General features: G+C 68.8%; 4 protein-coding genes across 4 annotated transcripts in view; 2 read left to right on the top strand and 2 right to left on the bottom strand.

Moving 5' to 3' along the window:
* CHLNCDRAFT_53866 (hypothetical protein) overlaps window positions 1-2,426 on the top strand; it is a gene marked incomplete at both ends in the record, with an annotated part of 5,239 nt that extends 2,813 nt beyond the window's left edge. The window contains 6 exons of the mRNA XM_005845221.1: window positions 125-363; window positions 524-654; window positions 927-1,007; window positions 1,261-1,365; window positions 1,494-1,904; window positions 2,088-2,426. Coding sequence (XP_005845283.1) covers window positions 125-363; window positions 524-654; window positions 927-1,007; window positions 1,261-1,365; window positions 1,494-1,904; window positions 2,088-2,426 — 1,306 coding nt within the window. The remainder of the gene's footprint in view (window positions 1-124; window positions 364-523; window positions 655-926; window positions 1,008-1,260; window positions 1,366-1,493; window positions 1,905-2,087) is intronic.
* Window positions 2,427-3,254: 828 nt separating this feature from the next.
* Window positions 3,255-8,039, bottom strand: CHLNCDRAFT_58600 (hypothetical protein; the record flags this gene model as incomplete). Its single annotated transcript, XM_005845351.1, has 11 exons — window positions 3,255-3,416; window positions 3,610-3,690; window positions 3,856-3,948; window positions 4,238-4,317; window positions 4,567-4,666; window positions 4,904-5,112; window positions 5,334-5,761; window positions 6,118-6,430; window positions 6,571-6,632; window positions 6,786-6,940; window positions 8,007-8,039. The coding sequence occupies 11 exons, from the start codon at window positions 8,037-8,039 to the stop codon at window positions 3,255-3,257; spliced, it is 1,716 nt and encodes a 571-aa protein (XP_005845413.1).
* A 565-nt stretch (window positions 8,040-8,604) lies between these two features.
* On the top strand, window positions 8,605-10,200 carry CHLNCDRAFT_53868 (hypothetical protein; the record flags this gene model as incomplete). The annotated part of the gene is made up of 3 exons (XM_005845222.1): window positions 8,605-8,696; window positions 8,884-9,727; window positions 9,835-10,200. The coding sequence occupies 3 exons, from the start codon at window positions 8,605-8,607 to the stop codon at window positions 10,198-10,200; spliced, it is 1,302 nt and encodes a 433-aa protein (XP_005845284.1).
* Window positions 10,201-10,529: 329 nt separating this feature from the next.
* Window positions 10,530-11,679, bottom strand: part of CHLNCDRAFT_136993 (hypothetical protein) — a gene marked incomplete at both ends in the record, with an annotated part of 2,075 nt that continues 925 nt past the window's right edge. The window contains 4 exons of the mRNA XM_005845352.1: window positions 10,530-10,571; window positions 10,830-10,958; window positions 11,087-11,211; window positions 11,436-11,458. Of these exons, the coding sequence (XP_005845414.1) occupies window positions 10,530-10,571; window positions 10,830-10,958; window positions 11,087-11,211; window positions 11,436-11,458 (319 nt within the window). The remainder of the gene's footprint in view (window positions 10,572-10,829; window positions 10,959-11,086; window positions 11,212-11,435; window positions 11,459-11,679) is intronic.

Genomic DNA, 11,679 nt, shown 5'->3' on the forward strand with positions numbered 1-11,679 from the left:
CACTGGTGAAGATGCTGCCTGCCTGGCTGGGCGGGCTGGCTGCGCAGCCTGGGCTGTTGGATGCTCCTCACGCACAACAAGACCACCCTCCTGAGCGCTGTGTGCTGTGCATGCTGTGGTCCAGGCTGGCGTGCCAGCTGGCCGAGGCGCAGCACAAGCTGGCGGGCGCCGACGTGGAGCGCGGCCAGCTGCGGGCGGCTCTGGACTCGGAGCGCGGCACCGCCTTCACATCCATAAGCCAGTTCCAGCGGCAGCAGGAGGATGCGGGGCTGCGCGCGGCGAGGGCAGAGGCGGAGCTGCAGTCGGTCCAGGAGCGGCTGCGTGAGGAGCAGGCGGCGTGCGATGCCCTGAAGAAGCAGATGGGTGAGGCGGGGCGGCAGGGCCTGCGATGCTGCGCCGGCAGGGCTGCTGGAAACCCTGCAGCCGAGCTGCCCTTGCCTTGCATCGACTGGCGCGAGAGCAGAAAGGACAACTTTACTACATACTTGTATTTCACTGCCGATCATGCTGCCGTTGCCTGCAGTGTTCTATCAGCACACGCTGGGCGATGCCGGCGATGGCAGCCCCGGGGCGGTGACGCTGTCAGAGGCGGGCAGGGTGTTGTGGGGCCAGGGGCGGCCCGAGGTGGAGTATGCGGAGACGCTGCAGGCGAGTGTATGTGCGTGTGTGATGGGGGCCGGGCTGGGCCCGCACGCTATGCGCCAGCTGAGATGGGGCCAGTGGCTGCTGGGAGCCTCCGGTGCAGCGGCTGCATGCATCTCCAGGCTCAGTCACTTCAGCATGCGTCAGCGTAGACAGCTGGGTGCCAGCTGTGCATATCTGTGCACGCAGCGCCGACCGTGGGCGGCCTGCACTTCACAAAAGCTCCCCACCTGTGCCTTCCCTACGCCTGCACCCAACATGCGCACCCAACGACTGCCTTGCAGGCGGTGGACGAGCTGCTGATGCGGGAGAGCGACCCCGCGGGCGAGCGCTACTCGCTGTCCAAGGTGCTGCACACGTGCCAGGTGCGCCGCCGCCGGCTGTGACCAACCCAGGATGCGGTGTTGGGTACCGGCTGGAGCTCCTGCCTGGTCGGGGGCGGGTGGGGTGTGCAGTGTTTGAGGCCTCGCCCTTCTTACCATAGCAGGCTGCCTGTAACACTGCCCGGGGGCTCCAACTTGCCTCGCCCCATACCTCTACATACCCTGGCCTGCCCTGCCCTTCCCTGCCCCTGCCTCCACCCTGCCCTGCCCTGGCCACCCTACCCCGCCCCCGCAGGGCGACCTGCACGCCACCTTCCTGCACTACTGCCTGCTGGACGCTGGGTTTGCGCGGCACTGGCCCCCCAAGCTGTCCCTGGGGGGCTGGCTGGCCTTCATGAAGGTGGACAGCGCGGCGGGATGGCATGCATGAAAACAAAAAGGGGAGCTTCCCCCAGGCAGCACAGCTGAGATTGATTGATGGGTTGAGTGATTGACTGCCGTCTGGCCGCACCGGGCGCTGCTGTGCAGGAGATTGGCAGCACCAACCTGGTGCCGGGCACCCGCACCCGCTCCGACAACACGCTGCACGTGCAGGAGGCGACCGACGTCTTCCGCCGCTACTGCCTGCGCCAGGCGGTGATGAAGGGCGGCGCGGCCCCGGCGCGGGCCATGAGCCAGCTGCACCTGGAGGCCGTGCCCAGCGGCGGCGCCTCTGCCGGGCCTGCGCCCGACCAGCCGCCGCGGCCGGCCTCCGGGCAGGGCGGCGGCGGCGGCGGCGGCGGCGGCATGCCTAGCAGCCGCCCCTTCAGCGCCAGCTCAGCGGCGCAGCTGTCTGGAGCCAGCATGAGCTACCAGAGCTTCTGTGCGGCGCTGGTGCATGTGGCCGCCAAGCTGGCGCGCGGCAGCCTGGAGACACTGGAGGCCTGCCCCTTCCTCTCGGTCAGCCGTGCCTGCCTGGCGGCGCGCGCTGCTCAGGCCGCGTGCCGGCTGCTTGGCGGCGGGTGTGGGGAGGTGGCGTGCTGGCAGAGCCGCCTGCTGCATGACAGGTGGACGATGCAGGTTTGCAACCGTTATCCAAGACGTGCCCTGCTGTGTGCGCTGCCACCCACCCACCCCCCGCAGGAGCAAACCCGCGCCTTTGTCGACTCCATTCTGCCCCGGGCGCAGCAGGTGGCTCCCACCGCCCAGGCGGCCTTCACCCGCAAGGGAGCCGCTGGGGGCGCCGCCGCTGCGGCAGCGGGGGCCAAGCCTGGAGGCGGGATGGGCGCCAAGGAGGCCGCCGCCAAGGATGCGGCGGCCAAGCTGCCCAAGCTGAAGAAAGCGAGGAGCAGGGCGGAGGCGCCTGCGGCGGCGGGGGCCAGGGCAGGCAGCACGGCGGGGGCGGAGATAAGCACCATCGCCGAGGCGTCCCGTGAGGGCAGCGCCGCGGTGCGGCCGGGCAGCGGCAGGGGGGCCGACTGACGCAGAGGGGAGGCGGGAGCTTCCGGCTGGGTGGCTGCAGGTGGCTTGCGATGCGACACACTGGTATGCGCAGGAATCCTGTGACATGTGGGCTGTTACATCCAAGATGGCTGTCATATCCTAGACCCAGGAGGAAAGAAAAGAATGGACTGGCAGTGCAGCCAGGCGGAGACAACAAGCGGAAGCTAGCGCTGGGGACGGCCCCGGCTGCGGGCGCCCCTCGCCGCAGGCAACAGCTGGAGGAGCAGGTGTAAAGAGGGGTGGAAGAGGGCCCCCTGGGGGCAATAGGCAGCTTAAATTCACTTTAGGAGCAGCTTGAATTCACTAGCAGACACCTTCATGCAGCACGTGCGTGCCAAACAAACTGAGAGGGCCAGCACCAGAGGCAGGCAGGTGGGGCGAAGCAGGTTCGCTGCTGGTCGGAAGGGAGCCAGCTATGTGGGAAAGGAGAGAAAAAAAGGAGAGAAGAATTCGCAGGCGCATCCATTTGTGCAAAGAAGGGAGAAGGTGTACATGCAGGGCGGCGGCGCCGAAGCGCCGCCAACCGAGCCAGTGCTAGGGCAAGGGGATTTAGGGGCTCACTCTGCGTCTTGGTTGGCAGGATGTGCTGTTGGTGGGAGGCCAGGCATTCAAACCATGCCCAGGCCCGCTCGATACTTAAAGAGTGCGATGGGGACCGCTGCTACAATCAACTGCCGGCGGCTCTGTGGGTAGCACAGCGGTGCAGCCCCCCGGGGGCTGCGGAGCCTGGAGGGTTGGGAGGCGGTACAATATACGGTACGGCTGGCGCCCGCCTGGCGCCGCCGCGCCCCACGTCAGCGCCACCCTTCAGCGCTCGTGGGCGGCCGCGGCGTGCAGGCGGCTGGCAAAAGCGGCGCGGGAGCGCTGCTCCAGGTAGCTCAGGCCCAGCGTGGGCAGCAGGTAGCCAAAGACGGCGGCCATGGTGGCGCTGCTCTTGAAGCAGACGCCGGGGTCGGTGTCTGGGTAGCACTGCGGCAGCCACACACCAACGGTTGGTTTGCTTAAGGTTGGTTTTGCTGAAGGTTGGTTTGCTACCGCATGGCACCGCATGGCAGCAGGGGCCACCCACAATGCAGCCAGCTGTTGCTGGCGCGGCTGCCCATGCGAAATCTTGGAGCAAGTGCCTCTGCAGGCACCCGGCTGCGGCTGGCCGCCGCCTCACCTCGGAGCACATGCGGGGCAGGTTCCAGGCAGCTACGCCCATGGCCGCGAATTGCAGCGGCAGGTGGAGCTGCATGCGGATCTGCAGGCGCGCAGCGCAGCACAGCGGGACAGCAGCTGCTCGGCAGGCGCCCAGCGCGGCATGCCGCCCGGCGGTGGCGCTGGCTGGCGGGGAGTGCAGGCAGGCAGGCGACCAGGTACACACCACACCACACCACACCACACCACACCACACCACACCACGCACCGGGAAGCCCAGGGCGGTAACGCACAGGCTCTCCGCCCCCGTCAGCATCCAGAACGTGACCCACTGCTGCACCCGCTCCGGCGCCAGCAAGGCCTGCAGCGCAGGGGAGGGCGCCGCCTGTGATTGATCGAATTCCGCGGCAGCGGGGTGGCAGGGGGTGGCACCGCCGCCCCCTGATCACGCAGGGGCGAGGGGCCGCGCGCGGCGGCCCTGCCGCCGGCAGCCCCGGCTCCCCCGCCGTCTCTTTCTCCCAGGGCCGAGGCCGCTGAGGCGCACGGCCGCAAGCAGCCAGCCGTGCGGCGGGGAACCATGGGCCCCCTGGGGAGGCCCCTCCTGCCCACGAATCACAGCATGCCATGCCCTCTCCCCATTCGGAAGCTACCTGGTAGCTCCTGAGGGACACCAGGTTGATGAAGGCCACAACGTACAGCCGCATGGCGACCACCAGGCGGTCCCGCCAGGCTGCACGCGCAGGGCGGCGGCAGTGGTACGGCTTAAGCGAGGAGCGGCGCGGCAGGCCAGCTCTTTGCAGCAGCTGGTTGGTCCTGGCCCCCGGGAGGCGGGGCCAGCTAGCGCGATCGCGTCGCGGCGCGGGTGGGGCATGTCGGCATGCGGAAACAGGGGCCGCAAGCATGCAGGCAGGCGAGTGGGCAGGCCCACAGGAGGAGGGTGGGCAAGTGGGCAGGCCAGCACTCTTTGACCCGCGCTCACCTGTATAGAGGCGCCTGCTGAACCAGCTGGCGGCCAGCGGCAGCAGCATGCCCAGCCCCAGCAGCATGCTGCCGGGGGTGAGGTCGATGAGGCGGTACGGCTGCGGTACGGCAGGAAGCAGGCCGGTACAGCGCATGAGAGGCGGAGAGGAGATGCGCGGGTGCGCAGGACAGGAGGGGGGCAGCGCTCAACCTCGGCACCCCAGGTACACTCAACACAGGCCCCCGGGCTGAATGAAGCACAGGGGCACCAGGCAGGCGCGTGCGAGGCACGGGGCACGCTGCGAGGCAGGCCGCGGCGGGCCGTGGCAGGCGACGGGGCGCGTGTGTGGGCTCACCCGCACAAAGGAGACGATGGTCAGCGCTGTGGCCAGGAGCAGGGAGAAGAGGAGGTCGACCTTGAAGTGGTACCGCGCAACCCACCGCCCATACTCCCGCTCCATGAGAGGCGAGCGGAAGGCGAGGGTCAGCGGGTTCTGTGCCGCCACGCCCGCCCCCTCCCCGGCGGCAGCCACCAGGGCCTTGCTGAAGCGCAGCGGCGGCGCGGCTGCGGGCGCGGCAGCGGGAGGCAGCAAGAGGTGTGAAGGGGGAGGCAGGAGGAAGGCGGCACCACACAGAACGTCACGGCACGGCACGGCACGGCACGGCACGGCACGGCACGGCACGGCACGGCACCACACGGCACGGCACGGCACGGCACGGCACGGCACGGCACGGCACGGCACGGCACGGCACGGCACGGCAAGGAAAGCCTTGCGCAGCACGCACCTGGCTGCACCTCTCGCGGCATGCGCGCGGCGGCGGCGCCGGCGGCGGCCGCGGCCGCGGCCGCCGCCGCCTTGCCCCGCCGCTTGCCCTCTGCCGGGTCCTGCCAGCCGTGGGAGCTGGGCCCGGCGCGGTCCGGGTCTGCCGCCGCCCCGGCCTTGTCGCCAGCGGCCGGCGAGCTGGCCGCCGGCACGCGCAGCGCCTGGCCGGGCGCGCCGGCGCCTCCGCCACCGTTGGGGTGACGGTCGTCGCCGCAGGGGCTGCCCGGCACGATGCCCTCCTCCTCCTCTCCGTCGCTGTCGTGCGGGCAGCAGCAGCTGCACTGCGCGGCGTTGCCGCAGGCCAGGTTGACAAATGCCAGGGTGTCGGCAGAGAGGCGGGCCATGGGGGCGGGCAGGCACTGGGCCAGCATCGCCAGCGCGGTTTTGCGCCTGCGGCAGGAAAAGGCAGGGAGCAGGGGAGCCGCGGCCGTGAGGCACCGAAGGGAAGGAGACAGGGGGGGCAGCCAGGCGGCGCGCGGCTCTCCTCTCCTCCCTGCCACCGCACGTGCGCATGCTCGGAGCGGCAGCCCAGGCGCGAGCGGGTGAGAGGGCGGGAGAGGGTGAAGGCGGGCGGAGCAGCCTCCCAGCGCAGCTCCTCCCACTCACACCCCCACGCCCACACCCACACGACATCTAAACACCCACACACACCTGACACACACGCCCACACCCACACACACACACACATACACCCTTACACACACACACACGTTGACACACACGCCCACACTCACACACACACACACCTGTCATCGAGCTCTGGAGGGCCGGCCAGGCCAAACAGCAGCGCGCCGGTGCCGCTGCCCGCGGCGCCGTGAACCTCGCACGGAGGCGCGGCGCCGGCCGCGCCGTCGCCGCCGTCGCCGCAGCCGAAGGGTATGCACAGCAGGTGCGTGGCTGCGGGGGCGGCTGCCACCATCTGTTGCACGTCGGTAAGGCCGGGCACAGCCTTGGCTGCCGCGTCGCCAACCAGGCTGGTCTGCAGCGGCTGGCCGCGATCCATGGCCAGACCCACGACTGAGGAAATCGGGTCGTGCAGGTGGAGGGTGGTGGGGCCCTCTGCGGCAAGGAAACAGGGGTGCCGGCAGCGGGGGGCGACTTGTGACCAAGCAGCGGGAAGGGAAGGCGGCAGGGAGCGCTGCGAGCGTCGCGAGGCGCCTGCCGGCCTCCCTGCGGGCCGCTCGACGCCGCTGGTGCACCTGCGGCGCAGTTGGCGGATGCCACGATGCTGCCGGCCTGGGCGGGGTTGCTCACCGCGATGCTGCAGGGCGAGAGAGGGAACGGCGCGCGGTGTTGGCAAATCAGGCGTGGCAGGCAGCGGCTGGCGGGCGAGCAGGCAACGCCATCACAAGTAGCCGCCATGCGGCGGTCGGGGCCGTGGGGCGTTGCAGGCGGGAGGGCCCTGGGTGCGCACCTCAGGTATTGGAGTCCCGGCAGCACCCGCTTAAGGGCGGCCGCACACTGCGCGCTGGCCAGACTCTGGCTGAACTCCAGCGCCAGCGCATCCGCCAGCAGCTGCAGCTTCTGGGTGGCTGCCGTGGTCATGGCGTGGACCAGGCTGGGGGGCGCCTGCAGCGCACAGGACGGCGCAGGGGGCGCCCAGCGGCTGGCTGTGTGTCCGGTGGCGGCGCGGCGCGGCAGTGCTTGGTGGACGGCTGCGCGGCCCGGCCCCGGCCGCCGTGCAGCAACAACCGTGGGCGGCTTGGGGACATGTGGCCACGCTGCTGGGCTGCCCCGTGGAGAACAGCCGTGGGACACTGTCCACACGCCCAGTGACCCCTCTCGCGCATGCTCTCGGCAGCGCATCTGTTCCTCTGGCTGGTCGCAAACATGCTAACCCGTGCTCGAGGCCCAGCGGCCAGGGTGAGCACCATCGCGGCCCCATCGCCGCGCCCTACCTCCGGTTCCCTAGTTGCAGCTCCGCACCGCGGAAGCGTCTACTATCTAACACCTCGTGGCTGCAGGCGAACGAACGGTGTGATACCAGGAGCAGGCACAAGTGCAGAGGAGCCCTACAGTAGCAAAGCAGTGTCCGAAGTAGCCGCGATCGTGTGAAGGAAGAAGGGACCTCAGTTCTTCGAAGGGTGGCCCGGGCCCTGCTCAAGCTGGTGCCAGCAGCGATTCGGGGGTCACAAACGTGCACGCCTCCCGATTGCATGTTCTGCATGCCGGAGCAGGCTCGGGAACTGGCGACTGAGAAAGATAGACCGGCTGCCGATGGGGCTCTTGGGTTCCACCGGGGTGCCGCCGCCCCGCTCCTACCCAACAGTGGCCGGCACCGCACAGCGCAGGACAGCGAGCCCCCCAATGGCTTGTGGATGTTTCAGGCAGCACTGAGGTAAGCTGGTAAAGGTGGGAGCAGTGCTAAAAGTGCTAAAAAAAGCTGCAGTGGCGCCCGCTCTGGTCAGGGGCAAAAATGATGCATGCGATTCAGCGTGCTGGGGTGTCGTCCCCACAAGGACAACAGACATCCGTGATGCCTTGGCCGGTCCATGCCCAAACAATTAAGGTCCTTGCCGAGGGAAAATTGAATATCAATGCATTCTGCCAATGCTTAGGCCTCCTGGCCAACGGCAGCTTGGAGCATGTTGGCGAAGGTGGAGCGGGAGCGCTGCTCCAGGTAGCTCAGGCCCACTGTGGGCAGCAGGTAGCCAAACACGGCGGCCATGGCGGCGCTGCTCTTGAAGCACGACACGATGGGCGAGGCGGCGAAGCACTGCGGCAGAGAAGTGGTGCAGGCTGGGGCTCAGCACACGGCTGCCGCGCAGTTGGGTATGGGTGCGCCGGCACGGTGCCAGCAGCAGTCGGCCCCCCGCCGGCCCTCGGCAGGGAACATGGAGGTGGTTTGAGCGCGTTTGTGATGATTGGAGGCAGTCGAGGGCCTGTGCACAATATGGGACAATATTGATCGATATACACCGTCGGGTGGGACTCTATTGGGGAGCCCTGAAATCAGCGGTTGCACCCCCAATGCCGCAGGTGACCCCCGTCGGCGCCGCCAGCTGGTGCCAGGGGGGCATGTGGACACCCGCGCCCAGGCCGCGCCATCTGGCACCTGAACCACCTCGCTAATAGCGACGCTATATCAGGGCCGGGCTTCGCCCCCGCATCCGATTCACATCAATCACACCCCACAGTCTAACCAGCGCTCACAACCAGCTCTCCTCCTGCTCTTCGCGCTCTATTCCCAGCACACACCCCGACCCAAGCCCCCGCGTGTGCAACTGAAGCCAATGGCGACCGTGCAGCAGCCCAGCAGCGTCCCCGCCACCGGCTGCGAGCTGGCGCAGTCCCTGTCCCTGCCGCCCCGCCTGGCGCGCGTCAGGTGGGTTGGGTGAAAACAGCCGAGCAGCTGGTTTGGAGCTGCTTTATTGTTTGCCTGGCTGGGCTGTCTGTCTGTCTGGCTGTCTGTCTGGCTGGCTGGGAAGGGATCAGCTGGCTGGAGGCACTGGGCTTTGTCTGCACCCTGCTCTCACACCTTGCCCCGCGCCCACCCTCCCCGCCTGCTGCAGCGAGTCTGCCCCCGTGGCCCTGGGCAACTCCCCCTTTGAGGAGCCCGCGCAGCACTGCCTGTCCGCCGCCCTGAGCCGCGGCCTCTCCAAGGGCAAGTCGGGCGTGGCCACGGTGCACGTGGAGTCTGAGGGTCTGGAGGGCCTCAAGGCCCCCACTGGGCCAGTGACCCTGGAGAGCGGCCCCCAGGGCTGCGTGCGCCCCTACACCATCATCGACGACCCTCAGGCCTGGCTAGCTGCCGACCTGGCGCAGCGTCAGTCTGAGTGGCTGCTGCAGCTGAGCGAGGAGGACGTGGCGGCGGTGGAGGAGCGCGTGGCGGCGCTGCACACGGCGGGCGTGCCCCTGACCTCCCTGAAGCGCCCCACCGACTTCCCGCTGCCTGCGGCGCTGGAGGCGCGTCTGGCGGCTGAGAAGCACAACCTTCTGCACGGCAACGGCGTGCTGGTGATCCGCGGCCTGCCGGCGCAGCGCTGGAGCGAGTGGCAGAACCTGGCTGCCTACCTGGGCCTTGCGGCGCACATCGGGTACCGCACCCCCTGGAACAAGCAGGGCAGCCTGATCAGCCACATCAAGGTTGCCCCCGGCGCCAAGTTTGTGCAGGGCGGCAGCGACGGCAAGTCTGCGCAGCAGGGCCACGCCACCAACCTTGAGTTTGACTGGCACACCGACGCGCAGGCCGACGTGCTGGGCCTGCTGTGCATCAGCCAGGCCAAGTCCGGCGGCGTCAGCGGCTGGTCCTCGGCCCTGGCTGTGCACAACGAGATGCTGCGGCGCGGGCGTGGCGACCTGGTGGCATGCCTGGCGGGCCCCGGCTGGTACCGCGACCGCACCAAGTACCAGGATGTGCGCCCCGGCGACTGCCCGTGTGGGAGATGCCCGTGTTCCACTACCACGAGGGCCGCCTCAGCGTGCACTTCCACCCCGGCCACACCCGCGCCTGCCACAAGCAGTGGCCTGAGCTGCTGGGCCCCATGACGGCGGAGATGGAGGAGGCGATTGAGATGTTCATCGAGATTGCCTCAGACCCGCGGTTTGAGTTCCAGACCCACCTGCAGCCCGGCGACTGCTGCTTCATGAACAACGCAACCCTGCTGCACCGCCGCTCCGCCTACGAGGATGGCGAGGCGGCGCACGAGAAGCGCCACCTGGTGCGCGTGTGGCTGGCGGTGGAGGATGGCCGTCCCCGCGCCCCGCACCTCGACTTCCCCCGCTCCTACACCGTGGGCTACGACCGCCACACCTACCAAAGCCTGCTGTGCCCCGACCCCGAGCTCTTCCACGTGCAGCGCAGCGACCACGCCGGCAACCACCACTGAGCCTGTACCTGCAGGCACTGTATATGCCTCTGCCCCTGATTCTCCTCATTTGCCTATACATCCCTTGGCCATTTGACCACCCTTTTTTCATTCACTGTTTTCTCCTGCTCTTCACAGCTCCTCTGCTGCTTGCCTCTCTTGTCACCCATCACTCTGTGCAACCAACACTCCCACCCTTCACCGCTGAGCGCGCTGTCCGCCGATAACCACATTATTTCCTGTTTCACCTGTAATGCCTCACACCATGTGTGAAGAAAACAACCAACCAGAAGGGTGAATGAGAGGGCAGGGCATGCCCGTTTTCTTGCTGGCGCCAGCTGCTGCTACAGTTACTGCTGCCAGGTCTTCCTGAGGCGCGCCTTCCGCTGAATCTGATTCCATTCAAGACATCTGCCACTGCCAGCTCAGGACAGCTTGCTCCTGCACGTGTCGCTGGCGGGTGCTCCAAACCACAGGCTCCCCTCCACCCCTCTCAAAAGGGAAGCGCTCTCTCTGGCTTTACACAGCATTGGCGCCTAGCGCATGTGCTCTATGCAAACATTGTTTCGGTTGATCAGAGAAACAACACTCAATGTCGCATCCTGCTGCGGCCCTTGCACAATGGGGCATGGTGCATTGGGCTGCCTGACAGGGAGGTCCCCTGAGCTGCCAGCCTCGGCGCCGCCGCCCTTGCCGCCGCCGCCGCCCTTGCGCGCGGCCGCGCCGCTGCCCGCCTCGGCGCCGTTGAGCGCCTTGTCCTCCTCCGCCGCCTCTGGCAGCTCCCCAGCTTGGGCAGCAGCAGCAGGAGCAGCAGGCGGGCCTCGGGGGTAGCCGTGCGGCGCGGAGGCCGCCTTGTGCGGCCGCGCCGGCGCGGCCCCCGCCGCAGCCGGCTCCACCGCCTGCCCACCTCGCCCTCCTTGATGCTGGGTGGGCGCGGCATGCCCTTGAGGGAGACGGTGGACATGTCGTGCAGCACCTCCACGAAGGAGCGGGGCGCCACGCGCCGCCTCAGCAGCCACTTAGCCATCGGGTCTGCATCAGGCGGCAGGCGGCGGCGGCGGCGGCGGCGGCAGCAGGGGGGTGGCACGTGGGATGAGCGAGGAAATGGCGAGGGCCGCAGGCGCAGGGCGCCTGCAAGCGCCTGCCACGGCCCACGGGGCGCAGAGCCCGCGGCGCGGCACGGCTGCGGCGGCGTGCACGCTGCTGCCGCTGCCGCTGCCGCTGCTGCCATGCGGCGCGGCGCGGCGGGGGCTCACATCCAAAGATCTGGACCACTGCGCTGGACACGGCCCCACCCAACGGTGACGCAGTCGCTGCCCAGTGCTGCAGCAGTAAGGCGGGCCGCGGGCCGGCGCGGGCGCGGGCGTGGATGTGGGGGCGTGCTGAGGCATGCAGCGGCGGCGCAAGCGGAGATCGTGCAGTCTCGAGGAGGCGCCGCGCGGCTCTGCATGCATCCCACCCCGCCTGCCCGCCACCCACCCACCCTGGTAGCCTGCCCGC

This window comes from Chlorella variabilis (genome assembly GCF_000147415.1).
Source record: "Chlorella variabilis unplaced genomic scaffold CHLNCscaffold_18, whole genome shotgun sequence".
Taxonomy (NCBI): domain Eukaryota; kingdom Viridiplantae; phylum Chlorophyta; class Trebouxiophyceae; order Chlorellales; family Chlorellaceae; genus Chlorella; species Chlorella variabilis.